The following is a 24,635-nucleotide window of genomic DNA, read 5'->3' as shown; positions in this document are numbered from 1 at the left end:
CAGCGACAATCACGATGTAGAAGAACTGATTTGATTATAGGTAAATTTGGCAACAGTACATCAATCATAAAATTGCAGGATACGAAAATGGCGTCTTCGATGATGAACGTTTGCTGTTGTGCTACGAAAATAATATTTTTTATCGGTTCGTAATCACAATTACCGCAAAACCATTCAGGAATAGCCCCACTGACCATTCTCGGTAAGGTTAGGTTAAGTTAGGTTAGGCAAGGCAAACATACCGGTAGTTAAAATTTGGGCTCGAAAAAAACATGCACGGGTAGCCCAACAAACCAATGACGGATAGCCCCACGAACCATTCAGGTACGGTTAGGTTAGGTTAGGTTAGGCAAACATAGTTAAAATTTGGGGTCGTAGTAATATCAGGAATGTATATTTCGTTTTTTAAGTATTGGAAACACAAAATCTTCCGGTAAATAATGAGCAATCGTGCCGATCGCGGACCACTCAATTTCACTTATTTTGCAATTTCTACACGTGACCCCCCAAATCTTAACTTGAAATTCGTGATTAGGAGGCCTCAATTAGTGAGTATGCAAAATATTACAAAAATCGGGGAGGGGTCATGTATTGTAAATTCGCTCCTTCATTAATTGTGGAAGCACCGAGCAGAAAGATTTGGTAAGTAAATGTGTATATTTTATCTTCTGTTTTGCATGCTAATGAGGTGTTGTTTTTTTAGTTACTTTACTTGGCGTAGGGACATTTGGTCAGTTGTAGGGACATTTTGACTACGTCTGTAGGGACATTGCTGAAAAATGGTTAGCAACACTGTCAGCTACCAGACGTCAGTGTTCGTTCATGTTCAATTTTGTTTGCGTTCAACAGTACGCGTGTTGCTTATACTGTGTTATTGTAATGTGCTACTCATGGCCAGTGCTTTATTGTGTGTTAATTGTTATTCATTCATTACTTATGTCGTTAAACAAATATAGTCTTGAACAGAGAGTTTTTATGTACGATAATTACGTGAAAACGAATTCTTGCAGAAAAGTGGTCAGACAATTACGAGAGACAGGATATCTTGAACCTAAGAAACGTGTTGTATTGCTGTTGAAGGAGGTCATTTTTAACATCTCTTATAACACAGGAGGTTAGTGATCATCATTATTATTACTTTTAAATATTATTTTACGCTTTCGGTTTGCTTTATGCGCCGGGATGCTGTCTTCCCTTTCTGTCAACTGAGGATAAAGTAGCGATGTCTAATTTAAGATTAGATGTCAGAAATAAGGTGCCAGAAATATTTGTATTTGGGAGGACACCTTTTCCAGCATCCTTGTGACAAGGTACGTGCTTATTTCAATTGTAATTGTAACTGTAATTGTGAAAAGTGGAAACATTACAAAACAAGCGGTTTCTGTTACGGACTTCCTGAACGCAATTTGCCGGGACCTGTTGCATGAAGAGCCCGCCGAACGGCCGACACGCTGGCGGTGAACGACTGAAATATCCTCCCTGTATATGTGATGCAGAAAATTGTAAACTCCAGGAACGTTAAATCGGAGATCCACTGTATGTCCATGTAAATCTGAGACATCATACAAGATTCTTACACACACACAGAGAGAGAGTGAGTATACCAGATATTTTTATCAATAATGGATGCAGGCTTTTTATCAGTACTCCATCAATTGTTAGTAAAGTTTTGTCGTCAATATACTACAAAAACAGAAATTATGCCAATAATTTTCTGAAATCATGGTTGTCCATCTGGTTTATAAAAATAGAATACAACTCAAAAATATTAATAAGCTTTGGCAGGTACTCTTTCAGGGCTGAAAAGTTTAGTAATATTGACTTTGATTCAAGAATATTACCACACACAAAAAAAGTCTCATGTACAGGGATAAGTTGGAGTTGGATATTTGAGAGATCTTATGACATTATGACAAACACCAAGAGCAAAAATGATATAACCTCTGATAGCATACTGAACTCGCAATAAAAAAGTTCAACTGTTACTTTTATCATCATTGAAAACTAGTAAAGAAAATGCTTTTATCAATATTTAAATTTATCCCGAGATTTTTTTTTATAACACAATATGAGTTTCTAAATTATTTTGCAAAGTGTAGGCACATCAAAATATTCCTGGTCTGCATTGTGATATTAAAAAAGGGTGGCCACTCTAGGACCAAGGCTAACTTTCTAAAAATTGAAGGATACAAGCAGACTTTTTTTTTTATTCCAACCTCTCATCAGCCACACAGATACACGCACAAAAATATGAACAATATTAAGGGTCTGTGTGATTCCAATGTATCCAAAAAATGTAATTCAATTCAATTAAAGTTACGTATATATTTAATTTAAGGTGCGGAGTTTACATTTGCCATTTCTCATACTCAGACTCAAAGTACATCTACAAACACTTTAAGTCAGAAAAACTCTAATATCATACTAAATCTACATTGAGAATACATCTTGACAAATAATACCTAATCGACATCTTGCAAATGTTCCGACTGTGAGATAAATTGTTCTGCGAAAGACACTAACAAAGTAAACTGACTGAGAGAATTCTGTTTTATTTTCCACACAGCTTTCTTTTCTTTTCCTTCCTCGATAAAAATAAAAGCTAAACTGTGAAATACTTGCCTTAGAGCATTTATAAATATGTAAAAATTCACTGGGATTTGGAAGAATTCACACAAAAATCATGTATAATTCCCAGAGCCAATAATTCATGCATAATTTAGCCACCCTGTGTTAGTGTAACTATTTAACTATTGTATCCTTTCCTGTGTCAAAGAATACCTTACCCATGGAGCTGGCTCCCAAAAGTATGCTGTACCAGTTCAGTTGCAGCAGGATCCAAAGTCCTAGTCCCAACTGGCCTCCGAGGAACACCAAACTTTCAAACTGGGAGATGGCCCCAGTAACCAATGGTCGGCTTTTTGTTCTTGCCACCTAAATTCACAGCAGGCATTTACAAATTATTAATATTTCTTCTTTCTCTCTCACACACACACACAAATGAATAAAAATTACTCTTTGACACTTTTTATTTTTGCTGAGTCAATACTACTTTATTAGACCAATACCAATACTCTTACCAATTCTCAATGATACCAGTGCTTGAACATTGTAACAATTAAATGCTGTTCAAAATATTGATTAATATTAATATGAAAATATTACTGCAATATTGTGCATACATTTACTAGAGTTTTACTTTAAAATATTCAAGAATTGCATTTCATTTAATCACAAAATACACTTTTTTCACAGGCCACTAGTGCAAAATAAATGAAAACCAAATTTTTAATAATTTGCAAATAATTAAACTCTGCGAAAGTGTCAAGTGGCACTTAAATTGTTGATTAAATTCAAACCAATACCAGAACCGGGATTTTTTCTTCTGTTCAAGCGGCTCTGGCACACACCCAGCGTCGTATAAAGTGGGTATTTGGAGGAAACTCTCTGAGGGGAACAGGCAGCCAGGGGCATGGTGCTGATCACATCACCCCCACCTTCGGCCGTGATCAAGAAAGTGTGGGGCCCTAACTCTACACCCCCCCTATACGTGTTTGTGTGTGGTGCAAAGCCCAGGGGAGCACTTTACTTCTTTTTTTCTTTCTTTCCTTTCAATACAGACATGGCTCATCCAATGTCCCATCAAATCAAAATGCTGCCTAGAGATGAATAATATCAGTGTTTGGAAGTAACAGTTACAGAATTACTTTTTTTTACAATGGAAGTAGCATTGTTAACAGTTACTTTGCGGCACCCAAATTGTCAACTTAAAATACGGGAAGAGTTAAATTTGGAAATACTGTTTCCAACTACGAGTCTTTTGTGGCTGCTAAGGTGTAAGCCTAATAATAATAAGGCAATGAAACTAGGCTTCACTTCAGATTAAATTTAAAACATCCACACTTTATTGCAATTCATAATTTCTAATTTTGCATGAACACTTCAATCTCTTGGGTGGACCGGAATCTGGTAGTCCAGCTAGAAAGAAGTCCTTGTCGGCAAAGTAAATCTTAAGTCTTGAAGCTTTCCTGGCAACAAATGATGAATAAATTCTCTCGGGCTTGGAAACTGTTCCACAATTGACCTGGTCAATAGCCGATACCCAGAGAGAATATATTCATCACAAAGTGGATCTTGGTATGGAAGAGAAAGAAACAGAAAGTGGAATTGATGTCTGTACATGCAAAGTATCATTTTCCGCATTCGAATGACATTGTTCCATCCATTTGTTTTAATAGTATAAATATATGAAGACATTACAAACCAAAAACATAATTAAAATGCATATATGTCTCCATATGTATATTTTATTACAATTAATTATCATAGATTGGGTGTAATTTGATTGAAAGAAAATTTCCAGCAGAAAAAACTAAAAGGTACTTAAAGTTACCTTTTGAACCAATTGACTGTAACTCACTAACTAAAAGTAACACTGAGTAATATAAATATGCTACATGTAACACAAACAAAATATGTTGACGGTATACTTTGAACTGCACCATGAACTTGTGATTTACACGTTACATCAAACATTTGATGGTGTATTTCATTTAAATGAATGTGTAGGCATAAAATTGGGTTTGTGCCACCCAAAAGCCACTTTGCAGTGGATGAATAATATTGGAGCATGTAGAGAATTTCTGATTTTCCTTAAAGTTAATACAAAAACTTACCTTCCCATCAATATCCTTGTCCCACATATCATTGATTGTGCATCCCGCTCCCCTCATGACGAAGGCTCCCAGACCAAATAAAGCCAATGTGTATGCATCTGGAAAACATCCAGCTGATGTAGCCATTGCTATGCTCCAACCACATGGCCAAAACAACAGCCAAGAACCTGCAAAGTATTTTCCAGGTTTTGTTTGTGAAAGAACAACATGATTGACGCTTATTTTAAAAATTACTAATCATGTTTGATGCTTTTTTAAAAAATTACTATGTTTACGAACGGGGTGGATAACAATCATGATTTTTATTTAAATAGTTAAATGGTTTTGGGCACCATACATATGTTATGTATGTGTTTTTTTTATATATAGAAAGGCTTTTCTGGTAAACAGCCCTGTAAAATATTTGAAGCTTGATTAAAGCAAGTAAAAAAGGTAAATTTCTTATATCCGGAAAACTGATTTCTTTAAATTTACAGGAGAAATTACTTACTGAATGCAGTTTCCTTATAGTTTTGGAAATTCGGGGAAGTGTTTTCTTGCATCGTTCATTGAATTTTTCCGGTAAATCATCTATTTTTCGATATAAATGTGTGACCTATGCATGAAAGCTGTTGTATCCATTTCCTTCCAGCCGGATGTTGCTGTGTGTGATGACGTAATCCCGGTCAGTGTTTCCAAACACGTGTTTTTATAACTGAAGAAGGTACGTTTCTGCAAATGGTTTGTGGTGGTTTGTGGGGCTATGCGTCAATGGTTTGTGGGGCTACGTAGGTATTTTTTGGTGGAGTGGAGTGGAAACACTGCATGCCGACTACGGTAGTGAAACTGGGCCTGCCATTTAGCATGTTACCAAAGGCAAAAAGAACCGAAGAAAATTACTCGATATGTCCCAAATAAAGCTTATTTCCGCGAAATAAGTGAAATGCCACCTTCAACAATGTTTCTCAATGCAGAATACGTAGTACGAATATTGAAATGAAATGAACTAGCAAATTTCAGTAGTTTTCCGAAGATAAGAAATTTATCATAAAAAATTATTTGTAAATATACATTTTTTGTTTCTGATACTGTATATATGAACCTACTATGGAAATGTTTGTTGAGTGTGTTAATGAAACCTATAATAATTTCAATAATATTTCTTCCAGTTAAAATAAAACATTCTGGATGTACTATATAATTGTAACTTAAAATATTTTTTGTGGCTGAATTTTGGCAATTTTATAATGATAGTTTGCAAAATATCAGCTGCCACGTTTATTTACATTTTAATGATAATGACACTATTTATGGTTTAACATGATTAATATTTTGTATATTATTCTACACAAAATGTTTGCTATTTTTGCCTGTAAAAAATTATTGGATTTTAAATCAAGAGAAACTTAAGTGCGCTTACAGTTTACATTTCCATTCGTATGAGCTTCACCCAATCAGTACATATATTTTGTTTGTTTGCCTTTCTTAGTCTCTACTAAACACCATTAATGTAACAAGATTAATGTACTTTCGCCAAAAGTGATTCTGATATCTACAAAATCGGGATTTAAAATCTACCTTGTTTACAAATCAATCCTTAATGTTGCAATACTGTAGGGGTACATAGGGTAATAAGAGCACTGGGTATATCAGTGAATCTATATGACAAAGAGATCTTTACCAATTTTGCCATGAGAGCAACATCATGAGTGACTAGGCTGGGGCAATAAGAGAAGTCATCATGAGTGAGTTCTATTTGTCAACATGGAATGTAGAAGTGGGGCAATTAAGATCAACAAAGGTTCTGTATGCATGTATTACATAAATAAAAGTGAAACTGTATAACTACTTGAACAAATGAGTAAAAATTCATGTTAGTATCGTTCACATGACCAACATTAAATAAACTAAAAATTAAAACAAACTTGTTCTAGCCTCGATATCGTTCAGTGTGCCCTTCCTTGTAATTGCTAATTCAACAAGGAGAAAATATATGTATATATACAGAGCAACAGAGCTTTCAAATACACACAGAAATTCATAATCTGTTCCTCTTATTCTCCTGCCTATCCCTATCAATAGTTTATCTCTAGTTAATTTCTATATAATTTATTGAGTGTTTTTCTACGCTACCATGGCATGTAATAAAACACTAAAAACATAGTGTATAGTGTAATATAAGTACCTGAATAAATGGATACAGAATGAAATCTAAGGCATTACAATGGTTACTGAACCATTTGGTGATGAAGTTTATAGGTTTGTCTTTTTCAATCTTAATACCATAACTAGGGACATTGAATTTTCGCGATGCGCGAAATGTGAAAAAAAAAGATGCAATTTTGAACATTCTGCATGTAACTACACCCCAATGATGAAATATGCATGAGTTTTATTTGCGAAATAATGCGAAATGTGTGCTTTTCCACGAAATAACCGTGAAATATCATCAAATTAAGTAGAAAACATGCAAAAACCAGCAATCGAGGTTGTGCGTGCAAACTGTCGATTTTAATGAAACGTTTGCCTGAAGTTTCCTACCACTTGCAGCTCAGCTAAAGAATGTTTTATCTTCGACCACATCAGGAAGACGCTGCAAATTGGGATTTCCCTTTCACATAATCTCAGTTCGAAAACTTCGCTCCCTGTCAAGCTGCATTCCTTTCTTCCCCCGAATGTCTACTCAACTTCCACTTTCATTGAACTTGCTACCTGTAGAAGCGATAAGATTGGTCTGATCCCGCACATCAAGGGAAACAATAGTGTCATTTGTGTTCAGTCTTGAATGAATTTTGATTATCATCATGTGATTTTCAACATGAGTTTGTGTATGTGCAGTAGTGATTATTTTATTTGTTGGACAGCAAGGATATCCTTTAAATACATACAATGAATAAATCACTTGAGATATGCAATTTAGAAATGAAGTGATTTTGTGTTGATGTTTTCTTTTTGGTTGGACAGCTAAGTACTTGTGTATGTGTACAATATACAAAAATGAAGTAGTTTATCAATTTATAGCTCTTTTGTATGTTGTTTCCTCTCATAATGAAAAAGTGTGTGCCAATTTTTTTTTCCACCGCTGGTATATACTGCTGATCTAACATTTTATTTACCGCTCTCCTCAGTTTTTATTTACCATAAATTTGTCTCCCTAGCTATAACACAACAGCTTTTGTATAAAGATCTACTTAATCCTGCCTACAGAAGAATATTTTTGCACCTGTCTGACTAAATTCCCTGGATGCCACATAAATAAATAAATCACGATAAAGTGTGTGCTTTTTGCAGTAGACTTAGCCACCAGTAAGACTTAAAAAGGTTTTATCAACTTATATTCACAGTTTTCCACATGCAATGCACTTTTTTGTGCAATTTACAATAGAAGAATAGTTATAATCAGGGAACGGATTTTATATTTACTAGGAAAGTGTTAGATATGTAAATATATATTTAGTTATTTTTATCAAAATATGGAATTAAATATGGACTTTTAACTGTGAAAAGAAGTAATTTTCATTAACCAAGTGGCTCATCTAGCATAAAAGGCTTAAATGGCATTAATTGTAATGCAAAATTTCAGTGCAAAATATGTTATATATAGCTATATTATATTTTTTTAGTACCAAAACAAAGGATTACCAAAGTTCTGATACGTGCATCTCCTCCTGTTGTTGAAACTGAGTTCATTATTGCATGATGTAATGGGAGTATATATATTTTTAAAAATCAATGGATTTCACCTCAAATGCTTGAGCTTGCATTCTCCACTGTTTACAAGAATGTTACAATAACAATTTCATTGTCTATTGTCAAAATTTAAAATAAACAAAGAGTACAAATGAACAGCATATAGGTAAATGGAAACCCTTTTGTATTTGACACATGAAGGGAAAATGTACTAATGAACTTGGTCTCCTGGCCTTTTTTTTACTATTGGAGGAAGGTGGAAAGTAGTGGACATGCCCAAAATCATCATTGCCCACGTGAAAATTTTATCTTGAGCCACCCCTGGGCATAAATATGGAATATATGTCGGAAAATGTTCAAAAACATAGAAATTATATGTAAAAATAACCAACATATGTAAAAATGTGGAAAATAAAATAGCATTTTTTGAGCTTACATACCATGATTCGAAAATAAAATACTAAATAACATTGACTTTAGCACCATATGAAGATGCATTTTTTTTAAAAAAAAGGGCAGATTTTTACAAGAACCGACTGGCAACAGTGATCGGATTGCACGTGCAAAGTAACAACACATGATCAATTGGCGGTCCAGCAACTATAGTTTCGCTAGTCAGCTGTTCCTTATCGTGTGTCTGCTGGGCGCATACACAATCTCGCCAGGTGTGAAGTCCGTTCTGTGATTCAATTTCTTCACGCCAAAGGTTAAAATGTTGCTGAAATTCACCGGGAATTGTGTGAAGTGTAATGAGTGAAGCAAAGGTACAGCATTGGTGCTGTGCATTCAAAGAAGGCCATACAAATATCCACGATGAAGAGAGGAGTGGAAGCTCGAGCATTCAGACTGACAACCTGATGCACTGTGTGAATGCAAAAGTGCAAGAAAATCGTCGCTTCACCAATAGCTCTCTCAGCATCGAATTTCCAGAGGTTTCACCATCAACATTGTTCCACATCGTTACAGACACATTAGGATATCTGAAAATGTGTGTCAGATGGGTCCCCAAAATGAACTGACAGATATCAGTACGTGCATTTTTGGATCACTACGACTAGAGGGTGATGAATTTTTTACCCACATTTTTACAGGTGACGAAACGTAGATTTCTTACACCAATGTAGAGTCCAAACAACAAATGATGAAGTAGCGTCATTCAAATTCACCAAAGGTGAAAAAGTTCAAGCAAACTCAGTCTGCACAAAAAATCGCGGCAACTCTGTTCTGGGACGAATGGGTGTGCTTTTGATGGATTTCGTGGAACCGGTGAAAACAATCACATCGCAAGCGTACTGTGAAACACAGACGTGCGATACAAAACAGACGACGTGGAATGCTGCATTCAGGAATTGTGCTTTGGGGCCGTCGACCCACTGTACCCCCTCGAGAATTAGGTCGATTTTTTTTTAATCAACAGATTTCCACGTTCTACGTGAAATAAAAGTTGTTCCAGCCTTAGGAAACCACAAATAATGGAGATATTTGATCGCAAAGTATGACCTGCGTAAGCACAAGGAACTCCTATTCTAGACTACTTTCACTCATTTTCCCAATAAAAAATTCCCAAACACTCCTCAAGTAACAAAAACGTGAAATCACTATCGGTACCAAATCTGGCCCTCCTAACCTAACAATCATTTCCAATACGAACGAGAATATATAATTTTTGAAAGTACTAAGAAAACAATGTGAAATCACTATTGCGACCAACAACTATTTCCAATGCAAACCCAAAAATATATAATTTTAAAACCCTACTAACCTTAAAACAATGCACTTTCTGCTACATGGTTGCAGGGGCCTATGCTGTTAGGTTAGGCTAGCTAGTTTCGTAGCAGCCACCCCCGTCCATACCGATGGATATATAACAGTCACTTTTTCAGGGCTAAAAAAAAAAAATCATAAAAATTGCCCCCCTTCCACGCTCCTACCATGGGGCAATTGACCTATGGCTAGGATACCATGGCCCCGCATTCTTCTATAGAGTCCCACCCGTGACCGTGAACCGAAACATCGTCTGCAGTAAATCTCGTGCTCTCTGACGTAACACCAGTATTGCCAACCTTAAATCTCCGATATTTGCAACACGGCTCCAAGTTACAAAACACAAACAATGTGCATGTTCCTTCTTATCACATGCAGATGGCAACAATCAAAACGACGTCAAATAGTAAATAATCTCAATTTGTCCACTATAATACATCTTCTAAAGCTAAAAACAACACAAATCATTCGTATAGAACATAATCTTCATAAATGACATAAAAATCATCACCTTATCATAGGGGTACGGAGGGTCGACGATACCTTGTGCTTCTCCATGACAACGTTACACCACACACTGCTGCCCTCACTGTCCAGAGGATTCAGATGTTCGGATGGGAACTTTTTGAACACCCCCCATACAGTTCGGACTTTGCACCAAGTGACCTCTTCCTGCACCTAAAAAAAGTGGCTTTGGTAACGTTTCTGATTGTTTTATGATTTTTTTTTCAAATTCTCTTAGCAGGAAGATTAATTATCGCAGAATTTTGGTAATCATTGTCTCACAAAATTTGAACCTTCCTTAAAGTAATGAGCACTGTTTGGATTTGGAAAAAAATGTTATTTGTGCTGAAAAAAAAATAATTAAAAATTATCTTACACAAGCATGTGTTCTTCCCATGAAAAATATATTTTCCGTTGACAAGCGACTGATTTATCACAGACTTGGCAATTGGAACCTTAGTAGAACGCATTTAGGGACTTTATTTTAATGCTAAGAGAACGAAAGCTGGCCTACCTAACCTAACTACGAAAGCATATATTGAACAAAATCTTAAGCAATCACGAAAACTCCTCAGCATGTGTTAACAGAAGTAGGTAAATCGAAATTGAACCATGTTAAAATTGCATTTGTAGCATGATGAATTGCAATAAAGCAAATGGAACTTGAGCTGTTTCTTTCATCTCAATGATTTGAAAAAACTGGTGTGTTGAAAACGGCAATGTTGAATTGGCGGAATTCCCAGGCGGCAAACTTCTATGCAGAGGGTATAAAAAAATCTTGTTCCACAGTACAGAAAGTGCTTGGAAAATAATGGTGACCATGTTGAAAAATGTAGTGGATCTGTACATGTTTGTAACCACTAATACAATGTTGCTACACTCACTGTCTTGTTTGCTTTAAAATATCAGTCCTATTCTTTAAAATGCACCTTGTATTTACATACAAATTCGTTCCCTGGTTATAACTAGATGTGCAATTACCTTACAAGAGTTCTTTTCCAGATGTCGGTGAATCTTTGAACAGTTCTAACTAAAGGTGTGTGGGATGGATTTTTTCTAAATCTCGATGTTCGGGATTAGAAACATTTACTACATGTGGGGAAATGGTTGAATTTTCCCGACAATGTGAAAATCTTGAATTCTACACATTATTTCCTCCTTAAATTGGTTTTTGAATTTCAGAAATAAAAACTTAATTCAAGGAATTTCAAACAATCACAGTGCAGATAACACTGACATTAACCACTTTTAAACACAATCATTTGGAATTTCCCAGACTATTCAGGATCCCGAAAAATCAGGAAATAGTTTCCCCTGATCACGGTACAGGTTTTTCAGGATCTGCAACACCCCTAGTTCCAACATCAACTCAAGCTTGTATGTTCCTGCATGTCTCAAAATCATCTCTCCAAAGAGAGATTCTCAAGCCCCTATTGAATCCACTTACCTATTGGTCTGTCTATTCTCATCAACTTCATATACGGCTGAAGATAATGAGGTGATTTATTCACTATCAATGCAGCAAAACTTGATGTAGTCCTTCTATTTCGAAGGGTTGCACTTATAGGATGACGCACATTTGAACATAGCAATGGGAGTGGAAATTGTGGTTGGTCACATTTGCTTCTTAATGCAGCTGCTGTACAGAGAACACTGGTGTTGATGTCTGTTGTGTATGCATGGAAATTCCTACAACAGTTGGTATTATGTGTATAAAGAGTTGAAGCTCTAGTTAACAATCTATCGTTCCTTATATACACATATTTTGCAACTGCTGAAACTCTTGATCCCAACGTTGTCATGTTTTAAACCTTCCACTCGAAACAGATTTTGGACTAGTTAAATATTTGGAAGTCTGTTCAGCCCAGATGTCCATTGGGAATTATATCCATCCTGAAAAAACAACAACATAACATCATAAATTCAGCCAGTCTTATATTAATGAAATTCAAGATACTTTCTTACCCTAACCTTACTGGAAAAAGTTTTGTGGGGATATCAGTTAAATTTTCCCCAATGAGCACATATTGTAACAAAATATAAGTTTTGTAGCACGGTAAAATTTTCATCTCCGGGAAACGTATTTCTTCAATTTTACACGAGAAAGTACTTACTGAACTGAGTTTCTGTAGAACGTCAATGGTTTGTGAGGAATTAGCATAATTTCAAATCCAGGCACGGAAGTAGGTGTTTTTCGATGAACAAGGTTGCAACACTGCATACACACTCCATATCAACAAAACACTGGCACAACGCACGATGAACCAGTACGCTATCGCCATATTGTGTGTACAGAATCGAAATAAGGAAGAACAGTAAGTACTCGGAAATGTAAGAAATAGGGGTAAAACTCAAGTATCCCCGAAACACATTTCTTCAAATTTACAGGAGAAATTACTTACCGAATGCAGTTTCTTTAGAATTATGGAAGTTCGGGGAAGTGTTTTCTCGCATCGTTCATTCAATTTTGCGGGTAAATCATCTATTTTTCGATATAAATGTGTGACCGATGTACGAAAGCTCTTGCATCCATTTACTTCCAGGTGGATGTAGCCTGTGTGTGATGACGTACTCCCAGTCAATCCCGGTCAGTGTTCCCAAACACGTGTTTTTGTAACTGAAGAAGGTAAGTTTCCGCAAATGGTTTGTGGGGCTATGTGTCAATGGTTCATGGGGCTATGCGAGAATGGTGTGGGGCGCTACGCATATTTTTTTTTCGAAACCAATTTTTAACTATTGTAACCTATACGTGACCCTACCTAACTAACCTTACCTGAAATGGTTCGTGGGGCTAGGCGTCAATGGTTTGTGGGGCTTCGTAGGTATTTTTGGGTGGAGTTGGGTGGAAACACTGCATGCCGAGTATGGTACTGAAACTGTGACCGCCATTTAGTGTGTTACTGAAGGGAAAAAGAAACGAACAAAACTTACTTCATACGTCGAAAATATAGATTATTTCCGTGAAAAAAACGAAATGACACCTTCCAGAATCCTTAGGAATGCAGAATTCGGAAGTACCAATGTGAAAAAGAAGAAAATAAAGAAATTCCAGCCGTTTCGGGGATACTTAACATTTAATGAAATGGGCATTATTTAAGTTAGAAATTCATTATTATACCTAAAGAAATGTTCCGCAATGCAGAATAGTATGTTAGCAACGTAAAAAAGTGTGAAATAAATGATTTCTAGGTGTTTCACCTATACGAAACTAGTAATGAAGAGGTGTATGGACAATTTAATGAAGTAAACGCGGTGGCTCAGTCGGTAACGCGTCTGACTACCATGCTAAAGGTCCCATGTTCGATCCCCGGCCGGTTCAAATCCGGGAACTTTTCTAACGATAGAAGCGCCCCGGCATCCACCCAGCGTCGAATAACATGGGTACCTGGGGGAAACCCTGGGGGGTAAAGGCGGTCAGGGGCGTGATGCTGATCACATCACCCCCATTCACGACCGGATCAAGAAAGTGTGGGGTGTTACCCCCACACCCCCTATACGCCTTCATGGCATGGTGCTATGCACAGGGGAACACTTTACCTTTTTTTTTACCTTTAAGCGTGGTAACGTTATAGCATAGGGAGACGGATTTCTTGAAATTTACAGGAGAAAGTAATTAAGGAAATCATTTTCTGTAGCGTTGTGGAAGTTCGTGAATGTAGTTTTGATCCATTTTAATGCGAATACATGTTGTTTTCTGCGAAAATCTCTGTCTGACACACTGTTTCTGCTGCAGCCATTTGCTTTCTGCACGAAAGCACAATGCTCCTGTGTTAAGATGACGTAACCCCGTAGTCAGTGTTTCAAACTCGCCATGTTTTCACTATAACATGACGTGTCGAGTATTTTTAATATTTTTTTTAACTATGCTTGCCTAACCTAACTTAACCTAACCTTACAGAAAATGGTTTTTGGGGCTAATGTCAATGGTTTGCGACATGGTAAAAATCTGATATTCCCCGGACACCTATAACTTCATTGTTTTGTCAATTTTTGACATTTGTACTTACCTATCTGCTTCGCGGAACATTCTTTAAGGTGTATTCACGTTTTTCGTCCTGCAATCGGTGGGAAATTTAAACTAAAAAATTATTTGGGCCGTTCCATGGATTGTGCAACCTAAGTAAATTTTTTTATTTTTTTTATTTTTAATGGGTAACCATCATTATTTTGTGTAAAGAACATGCTCTTTCCAATGGTGCTATATATATTCATGAGAAAAAACTCCTAGGTCTAAAATTTAGTGCTTTTAGTTTAGTATGCCAAAAAAATGTTTGTAATCACATATTCAGCATTCATCTTAAAAATCAATTACAATCAACAGTGATTATTTTGAATGTTTCTAATATAGCAAGCCAATCTTAATATATAACTACTTATTACATAACACTTTAAAAATCATAATGCGTCCAATTCCTGCCCACTAATCAACTTCCATTAAATACTTAAAATTGAGATGTCACATACGTGATAGAAACTTCTTCCTTTTGTGGCAAGGACTTCTGTAATCCAACAAAAACTTTCTGATCACTTATGTAAAGTTAATTTAGCCACATCATCCGGAAAAAAATGGCATATTTTTCATACCAATAGTTTTAGAGTTGTAGGCTATCATGTCTGTGACAGAACCAATCACGTATGTGACAAGCATATAAGGTAGGAAATGACATTGAGTTTCACAGTAAAAAAAAAAATATTCAATAAAAAATGCATTCACTTGTTAATAATAAGTAATTCACTACACCTGTCAACACTGCTTCACTATTTGGCAATCGTGTAAAGTCAAATATGGTTGTCTCCTGAAAGTCATTTTATACACAGCACCAGGATTGAAAGATGAAATGACGATCTGGGTGAAAGAGGAAAGGAAACTTGTGCGAAAACATTATTTAACTTTACATGTAAAAGAAGCTCATTTTTTATTTAAGGAAGAATATCCAGACAATCCAATTGGGTACTCCAAATTCAGCAGCCTATGCCCAAAGAATGTGCTTTTACCTAAGGACACACCTGCTAACTAGTGCAAGTGCTTCATTCATGAGAATTTTCAAATGATGTTGCATGGTCTAAGTTTGCAATACAGTCGTAAGTTTTGGGAACAGGTATTGTGTACAGAGGCTACATGTAAAGACTTGCAGTCAGATTGCTGGCAAAACAACTGTGAAAATTGCCAAAATCGTCTTACAATGAAAACTGTCACCAATTTTACATTTGAGTCTCATGTTAAGTGGAACCAATGGGATAGACATCCTGAAACAAAGAGGCTAGAAATCAGACTTCATGAATGATGTGCAGCAGAATTACTTTATGACATTAAAACTGCTCTACCCCAGTTTCAAGAACATGTTCGTATTAAACAAATCCAGGCAAAAGCATTCGAAAATGACAAAAAAAAATTGTTTAGTGCTACAACTTGATTTTGCTATGAATTATGCATGTGAGTGGCAAGGAGAGGTGCAGTCAGCGTTATGGTGTTGCAACTGTCACTTTGTTTACAGCAGCGTTGTTTAATGTAGGTAGGACTACCAAGTGTTTTCTAATCGTGTCAGACACAAGTGACAAAACTAAAAACAGTATTGCTGTGTTTTTAACCAACCTCCTAAGTGTAATTAAACCTGAATGTAAATCAGAATTAATCATTTGGAGTGATGGGCCATCAAGTGAATTTAAGAACAGGGTATATGGCATAACTACACGTTAACCTTCGTTCGGTTCAGACGTGTTATCTCGAGGCTCCCGTGCTCAGTGAAGCGTGAAGTGTGCGAAGATGGGAAATTCCTTAGAGCAGTGGCGTTGTGCGATCGGTGCTTGGAATGCATCGGCCAGGAAGTTGCCAGTGACAAAAGTGGAAGCAAAAACTGTTCTCAATCTAAGCGGCTTGTTCTTCCTGGGATTGGTGATCGTAATGACATTGATTATTTCGGGTGTGGAACAGAATCCCGGTCCATACACTACTGACGATATTATCGAAAAGTTGCAATCGATTGACGGAAAACTTGACAATATGGCTCGAACAACATCAAACGTCCAAGATGACGTAAGGTCGTTAACAATGGAACTACGAGAATTAAAGGTAGAAAACGCTATGTTAAAGGAAAAACTGCAGTTTTGTGAGTACAAATTAGACGATCTCGAAAACCGATCGAGGAGAGATAATTTGATATTCAGAGGGTTCAACGAAATGCAAGGTGAAACGTGGGAATGCTCGGAACGTCTAGTGCGGGATGCTTTGTGGGACTTATTGGAAATAGACACCGGTGATTTCGATATAGATAGAGCTCACAGGCTAGGGACTGGGTCTAAGACACCAATAATAGTTAAATTTTCTAACTATAAATTCAAGCAGCTGATTCTTGCAAGGGCTCGCTTATTTAGAGGAACAGGAATTAGTGTGCATGAGGATTTTTCAAGGGGCGTCCGCGAAACCCGGAGGGAATTGGCAAACTATTTGCACCAGGCAAGAGAACAGAACCTATATGCAGTCATGAGGTTTGATAAGTTGGTGATAGAAGGCAGATCGTACACTTTAAGTTATTTGAGCGAAAATGGACTTCCGTGTGCAGCGAGTGACGTAATAAGTGAAAGTGTTGCCAATTCTCAAACTTCAAATCATTTAGTTAATGACAAGTGTGTCGTCTCTCCTAGTGCCGGTCGAGAAACTGAACATCTCCGCACCCAGCCCCTTCTCCCCGTTGAATCACCTACAGAACCAGCATCATCGTCGTCACAGAACTTTGCTGATCAGCATCCACCCCCTTCCCCCCAAAAAGCTCAAACCAAGAATAGGAAATCATACAGTGAAGCAACAAGGAAACTAGACGCACCACAATCAGCGATGCAGAACGGCGCCCGCAGGTATGCAGCAGGAATCGAGGACAGAAGAGTGTTCAATCCTCCCCCTCCCTCGACGAGTCACAATAACTTACCCCCGAGGCACAATAGAAGATTTCCCTCCGCGTACCAGGCTAGAGGTCAGCAAACCCGGTGACAAAAGAGATCTCACCAAAAATAACGGCCAAGTAAGTACAGGCAACTCCAAATGTATTTCAGAAGAACTTGACGCTTCGTTGTTTCAATTATGTTACCAAAATGTTAGGGGTCTCCGAACCAAAACAAGAGAATTTTACACGAATGTCCTTTGTAATAACTTTAGTGCAATAATGATAACTGAAAGTTGGTTAGCAGATTCCCACGAGAATAGTGAACTTTTCGATGAAAGATATGTTGTATATAGGGGGGACCGAAGCAAAAAAGTGTCTGGTAAAACAATGGGTGGTGGTGTAATCATTGCAGTGAAATCAAACGTTAAGAGTGCATTAATAGATTCGCCGTGTTTACATCCGAATATAGACTGCATTTTGATTAAACTATGGTTAAATGGATTAGGAACTGTATATATTTGCGTTGTGTACATAGCACCTGGTAGTAACAATGACACATACACTTTATTCTTTAGGTTCATAGAAAAGCACTGTCAACCTGGTGACGCTAAACTCCTGATAGGTGGGGACTTTAATCTGACAGATATAACTGGTAGCAATTACAATCTAACTAGTTCATCAGCAACAACGTATTTCGATTTAAACAACTTTATTAATGTATATCAACTAAAAAGCTTGAACGACATTAAAAATAGCAATGGGAAAACACTCGATTTGTTTTTGATAAATGGGCAGGGAATAACAGTAACACGAAACACACAGCCACTAGTTCCTGAAGACACACACCATCCCTCGCTGCTAGTAGATATTAATTATGTCAAAGAAACCCGCGACAAAACTTGTCATAAGCTGCAGTACAACTTTAGTAAAGCCGACTTTCCATCCATCTATCACAAGCTGCTTAACACGAACTGGGATGTATTAAAAACAAAGAATGACGTTGATCAAGCTACAGACGTGTTTTATGAAATTATATATAAAATATTCGATGAATGTATCCCCTTAAAGAAAAGCCGCAAAAGACAGTACCCGTGTTGGTTTACGAGCAGCATTATTAAAAATATAAATAGGAAACATTATCACCACAAGAAATGGAAAAAACAGGTGGGACACTTTCGATACCACTACAATAAATTTAGCGTATTTCGAACAATAGTGAGGAAAGAAATTATTGATGCATACAACAGTTATGTTGTCAATTCGGAAATAAATATTGCAAAAGATAGCACCCAGTTTTGGTCGTTTGTTACAAATAAACGCAGGAAAAGTAACCAAGATCCTGTACTGTTCAAAGATAAAGTGTTGCCAGACCGACTATCAGTAGTCGAAGCTTTTGCACAGCATTTTCAGTCGGTGTATAAAAAAGATCCCCCTAGATACGACATGAAAGTATTACCTAACCATAAACAATATGAAACTTTGGATAATCTTAATATTACAGAGATACGAATTGAAGACGTAGAAAAAGCAATTAAAAACTTAAAACCTAAGAAATCAGCCGGACCGGACAAGATACCGCCCTATGTAGTCAAAGGTTGCAGTAATATATTGAAATACCCGTTATATCTCATTTTCAATTTAATTCTTGCAAAACACAAATTTCCTGAAAAATGGAAAGCCACGGCAATTTGTCCACTTCCCAAAAGCAATAACACTAATGACGTACAAAACTACCGACCAATAAGTATATTATCAGCCCCAGCAAAAATATTCGAAAAAATCATGCACCGTAACATATTTACCCACGTAAAACCTGTAATATCATCGTTTCAGCATGGCTTTGTACCACGTAGATCGGTGTTGACCAATCTCTCCGATATTACCCATTTTATTAGTTCAACATTGGACGAAGGAGGTCAGGTTGACGTAATATATACCGACTTTTGCAAAGCGTTCAATTTGGTTAAACACGATATTCTATTAAGTAAATTAGCATGCTTCAATATTTCTGAACCACTGCGTCAACTGTTCGCTTCCTATTTGCAGAACCGTAAACAGTACGTAACGTATAAAGGCCACACATCCGACGAGATAAGAGTCACCTCAGGAGTACCTCAGGGGTCTAACCTTGGGCCACTTCTTTTCACATTACTTATTAACGATTTGCCGGATTCATTTGAAAACTCACACAAATTGCTGTTTGCAGATGACCTGAAATTTTACAGGAAAATAAGCAAACAAGATGACAGTGTGCAACTTCAAAATGATGTTACAAAGTTAGAAACGTGGACAAAAATCAATGATTTAACACTAAATATCAGTAAATGTCATTATGTAATATATACTCGAAAGAAAAACCCAGTTGAATTTCAGTATCAATTATGCAACAATACTCTAGCAAGAAATTTTACAGTCAAGGATTTAGGGGTTATTTTTGATTCAAATCTTACTTTTAATAAACACGTAGAACAAATAATTAGTGAAGCGTTCAAGAACCTTGGGTTTATTCTTAGAATGGGGAGGGATTTCAAGAGTATAGAGACACTAAAAGTTTTGTATTATTCATATGTAAGACCCAAACTCGAATATGCTTCTGTTATATGGAATACAGACACAGCAAAGTACAGTGTAGCAATTGAAAGAGTCCAATCGAGATTTCTTAGATTTTTAAAATACAAATTTCAGAAAGTTTACCCCACATTTGAACACTACGACAACCTAATATATGAATGTCGGTTTACAAAGCTGTGTCACAGAAGAAGGTTACATGAAATAGTATTCTTGTGGAAATTGTTAAATCATGAAATAGATGCTGAACATCTACTCTGCCAGATTAATTTTTGAATCCCGTCGTCGAAAACTAGACTAAAGAATGAAGTTTTTCTTATAAAGAAGGCTAGATCCGAAATTAAAAAGAAATCTCCAATGTGGAGAATGTGCACCAGTTACAATAACTTGCTAATCAAGAATAACACAATTGACATCTTTTCTATGAACCTAAGGGACTTCAGTAAAGCCACTATTAATACAATGGCCTAAGCTTAAACACATAAGTTCGTATTTAAATTGTGTGATAAAGTGCATATATATAAAAAATATTTTTAATATTTATATATATATATATATATATATATGTATGTATGTGTGTGTATGTATATATGTGTGTATATGTGTATGTCTCTCTCTCTCTCTCTCTATATATATATATATATATATATATATATATATATATATATATATATATATGTATATATATATATGTATATGTATATATATATATATGTATGTATATGTATATATATATATATGTATATGTGTCTATGTATGTATGTATGTATGTATATGGATATATGTATATATATATATTTATATATAATTTCTATCTCTATATTACAGAAATATATGTAATTGTAATGACTATGTATCCTTCATATGGGCTCTGTAATTAGGTACGTACCTGTTGAGTTCAATAAATAAATAAATAAATAAATAAATAAATAAATAAATACCTCCTACATGAACTAAATTTGAAGTTTAAAGAAACATTTCACAACATCAGTTGGAAATACACTGCCACATCTCATGGCAAAGGGGTCGTAGATGGTATCGGTGGTTCAACAAAGGCAAGAGTGCGTGCAGAAGTAATGACCAGACGAGAAACCGTTCAAACTGCTACAGACTTTGTAAGAGTTGCTGCTAAAGTTATGCCTAACATCAGTGTCATACCAATAATGCAACTGCAAATCAGTGATGAGTCTGAACCTATAGACTGGTCAAAAGCTTTAGAAGTCAAAGGAATACAAAGTGTACATGTAATTACTTCTTCCAATTCTGAACTGAATTTTTATAGTCATTCTGATTGTAAGAACCTTGTTTCACATTGAAGTATTCTCAGACAGGATGATATCCGTCAGTTGTGGTGGGGACATTCATTTTGGTAAAAGTTGCAGGAAAAAAAGATGGCAGAATTTTGTTTGTCAAGTTTCAGACAGTGTCAGTGAAAATTAAGACGTATCTGTTTTGTATCTTAAGAAAGTTTTGCCAATGAGATTTTCCTATGTAGAGAATGCTAAGCAGTATCAAGTACCTAGAGAAGATGTAGTTCAGGTACTACCCATGCCTACAATTTCAGAAAGACTTGTTGTTTTTAGTGAACCAGTTAATGCACATGGGTAGACTCTGACGTAGTCTGTTTTGTTCTGAAAGTAGCTGTAGGCCTTCTTATTCCATAAATTGTGTATTCTATATTATAAACCTAATTTTGTAAAACAGTAAATATTCCAGTTTTTACTAGGCCTAGTTGTATTTCTATGCAGATAAACAATATATATACCAATAAATGCAAAGATATGCTTAAAAATAATGAAGTTTTTGTACTCAGTCACATACATGATTGTGAAGTCACATACATGATAGCTGTTTAATTTTTTTTGCAAATATAACTGGAACTGTTTGACAGTAAGAAAAATATTTTTTTATAACTTCAATTTCAATGCAAACTACATAAAAAAAATCAACCTTGAAATCATTGTACATTCACAGAAATTAATTATAGAAGTTTCACAAAAAATTGTCACATACATGATAGTCACAAATTTAATTCCCATCCTATTGACTGCTGTGCAATGAATCTGAAAAATATAGTACATAAGTGTCAAAGTTTCCTTATTAAAATAAAAACAAAGTTAATGAAAATATTGAGCTTTATTACATCTAAAAAAAAATATTTTCGGAAAAAAATAGTGTACACATGTCACATACATGATTGTGGAACGGCCCATTTTTGTTTGAAATTTTTGAGTCCAACTTTCCCACCGATTCCGGGCTCCACCCCTGGGGTAATTGACCTACTGCCCCCAACCCGTAACATGGCACCGCCTTCGCTCTGCTACACTCCGGCTCCCTGGCTTTATCTACAGAGTCCCTGTTAAAGGCGTGTTAGAAATTGGCTTGAGTCACCTGCCCCCAAATGAGCCCCAAACTTTTAAATTTGAAGAAATCCCTTACATCACACAAAACACCTTCCAGATGTTAGACAATGCTACAGGAACTTATTACCGTAAGGGTAAAATTTTCATATCCTCAAAACGTATTTCTTCAATTTTACAGGAGAAAGTACGTACCGAAATGGGTTTATTTATACTTTAGGAAGGTCTTGGAAGTTTGTTTTCACCTCGTTGAAATTTTTTTGCCGGTAAATCATGTAATTTTCGACATTAATTTCACTCCGAAGCACGAAAGCTGTTCCCTTGATGTCCGTCTACTACATGAACCAAATATTTGCGAGCGTTTCATGACGTAACAACCGGGCAAATACATGGTTTTGTAACTGTGTAACAGTTCTAGAATGTAAATAAACGTGAGTTACTGTTCATCATTTCTGATTACGAACTTGTGACAACGTGACGTGCACAGGATCAGTGGCGTGCTCAATGTGAGGTGGATGGGGGTTATAACCCCCCCCTTTCGCCCAGTATCTCTAAGGCTATTTATGAATGGTTCGTGGGGCTATTTATGAATGGTTGGTAAGACTCTAGTTTACGTCCTTTTCCTAAGGAATACGTGTCATATATCGTTGAAAAGGTTATTTTATAAGGAATTCAACAAAGTAAATCCCAAGGCGAGGAAAAATTTCCTGGAGGAGAAAATCGAGAAAAACCGATGTTGTCCGGATATGCGTGATTGAACGTATTGAGGACATTTTTCGATGATGAAGCACATATTTAGGGGTGAAATGAGTGCTAATGAAACCTAACCTAACCTCGTAGGCATACCTCGTTCCCGTGAATGGTTAGTGACGGAAAGTGTAAAAAGAAAAACTTATTCACCCTACGGATGCCGGAGCGCCGGCTGTCTGCTAGCACGGTTTTGTAAATGGGCAAGAAGGACGTAAACTAGAGTATAGCCGAATGGTTCGTGGGGCTATCCGTAAATGGTTTGTGGGGCTATCCGTAAATGGTTCGTGGGGCTATTTATGAATGGTTTGTGGGGCTCTATATGAATGGTTCGTGGTGTTTTCGAACCTGGAAAAAAATACAAAATCAGTAACACGAAAGTAGGTATTTTTCTATGAAGAAGGTTGCAACACTGCATAACCACTGATCATGGGATACGCTAGTCAAGATCTCTCCGCCATATCGCGTGTAACGCAAGCGAAAGCGAACAAAATAAAAATACTCGATATTTCGAAAATTGAGATTATTTGCGTGCAAAAAACGAAACGCGAACTTGAAGAACCCTTAGGAATGCAGAATACGTAAGTATGGTTACTGAAATTTTAATAAAAAAATATGTCCTATCCGAGGGTGAAATATTATAGAGGAAGATTTGAAGGAAGTGTCATATCGTACAAGTCAAGGTTGTCTGATAAATCTGTAAAGAATTGTTGCGGTTAATGTAAAATAAAAATCTGCAGTTTAATCACAAAATATTGAAGTCGTGAAATATTAATCATGTACCGGTATGCATTTTACATGCTTTTACAGCATCGTTTATTAATATATGCTTGTAATCAGTTCATACCGTGGTATCTAGATACCACAACCAAGTCAGTATGACATTATGTAAGTTCTTTTTTACATGTACGTATATACAACGTAAGAAATACACAATAAATAGACTTACATTTTTCCCTGTTCCCAAAGCAGAAAAACAACACTCCGAAACGTCCCGTGCATGAAGTGTTCATATCATCGGTCCATATCAAAATCTATGGGTTTTGTCATTAGTTCCATGCTGCATACCGAATAACAATATACTGGGTTATCATTTATTTCTTTAGACTATATACTGTTCGATATTTGTTCTATTGTACAGACGATGTTCTGGTTAGGCAATTAGTTTCAACTTCCAACAGTTATATTATATTTTTTCATCAAGCATGAAATTGTACCGTGATGGACGGTTCACAAGACCCCTGCAAAGTACGATATTCGTTTTCTTATCTTCGTACAGTGATTTGTGGAATATGTTCCCGGTGAACTTTCCGGCAGGCCCGCTTTTGACGATTAGCACCTTCCTTCATGCAATGGACATTTCCACTTTGACATGAAAAACGTTTTAAATCCATTCATTTGACAGATAATGACACAAACATGAGATGTGCAAAATATCTCGACGATATTTGTTTCGGTTCTCGAGAAAC

The 24,635-nt window shown here is 36.3% G+C and overlaps 1 protein-coding gene across 2 annotated transcripts in view; it reads right to left on the bottom strand.

Annotated features, from left to right (window-relative positions):
- Positions 1-24,392, bottom strand: part of Coq2 (ubiquinone biosynthesis protein COQ2, mitochondrial) — a 31,588-nt gene extending 7,196 nt beyond the window's left edge. Inside the window, exons 1-4 of one of the 2 annotated variants that reach the window (XM_083136248.1) lie at positions 24,116-24,392; positions 12,061-12,506; positions 4,677-4,843; positions 2,787-2,934 (exon numbers count right to left, since the gene is read on the bottom strand). In XM_083136248.1, coding sequence (XP_082992374.1) covers positions 2,787-2,934; positions 4,677-4,843; positions 12,061-12,415 — 670 coding nt within the window. In that variant the 5' untranslated portion in view covers positions 12,416-12,506; positions 24,116-24,392. Of the gene's footprint in view, positions 1-2,786; positions 2,935-4,676; positions 4,844-12,060; positions 12,507-22,072; positions 22,123-24,115 lie in introns of those variants that run through there. The other variant, XM_083136251.1, reaches the window with a different exon arrangement.
- Positions 24,393-24,635: the final 243 nt, after the last annotated feature.

Source organism: Lepisma saccharinum, chromosome 1, assembly GCF_977018435.1.
Source record: "Lepisma saccharinum chromosome 1, izLepSacc3.1, whole genome shotgun sequence".
In the NCBI taxonomy this organism is placed as follows: Eukaryota; Metazoa; Arthropoda; class Insecta; order Zygentoma; family Lepismatidae; genus Lepisma; species Lepisma saccharinum.
Note: the sequence above shows the minus strand (reverse complement) of the source record. Positions and strands in the feature narration are given on the sequence as shown.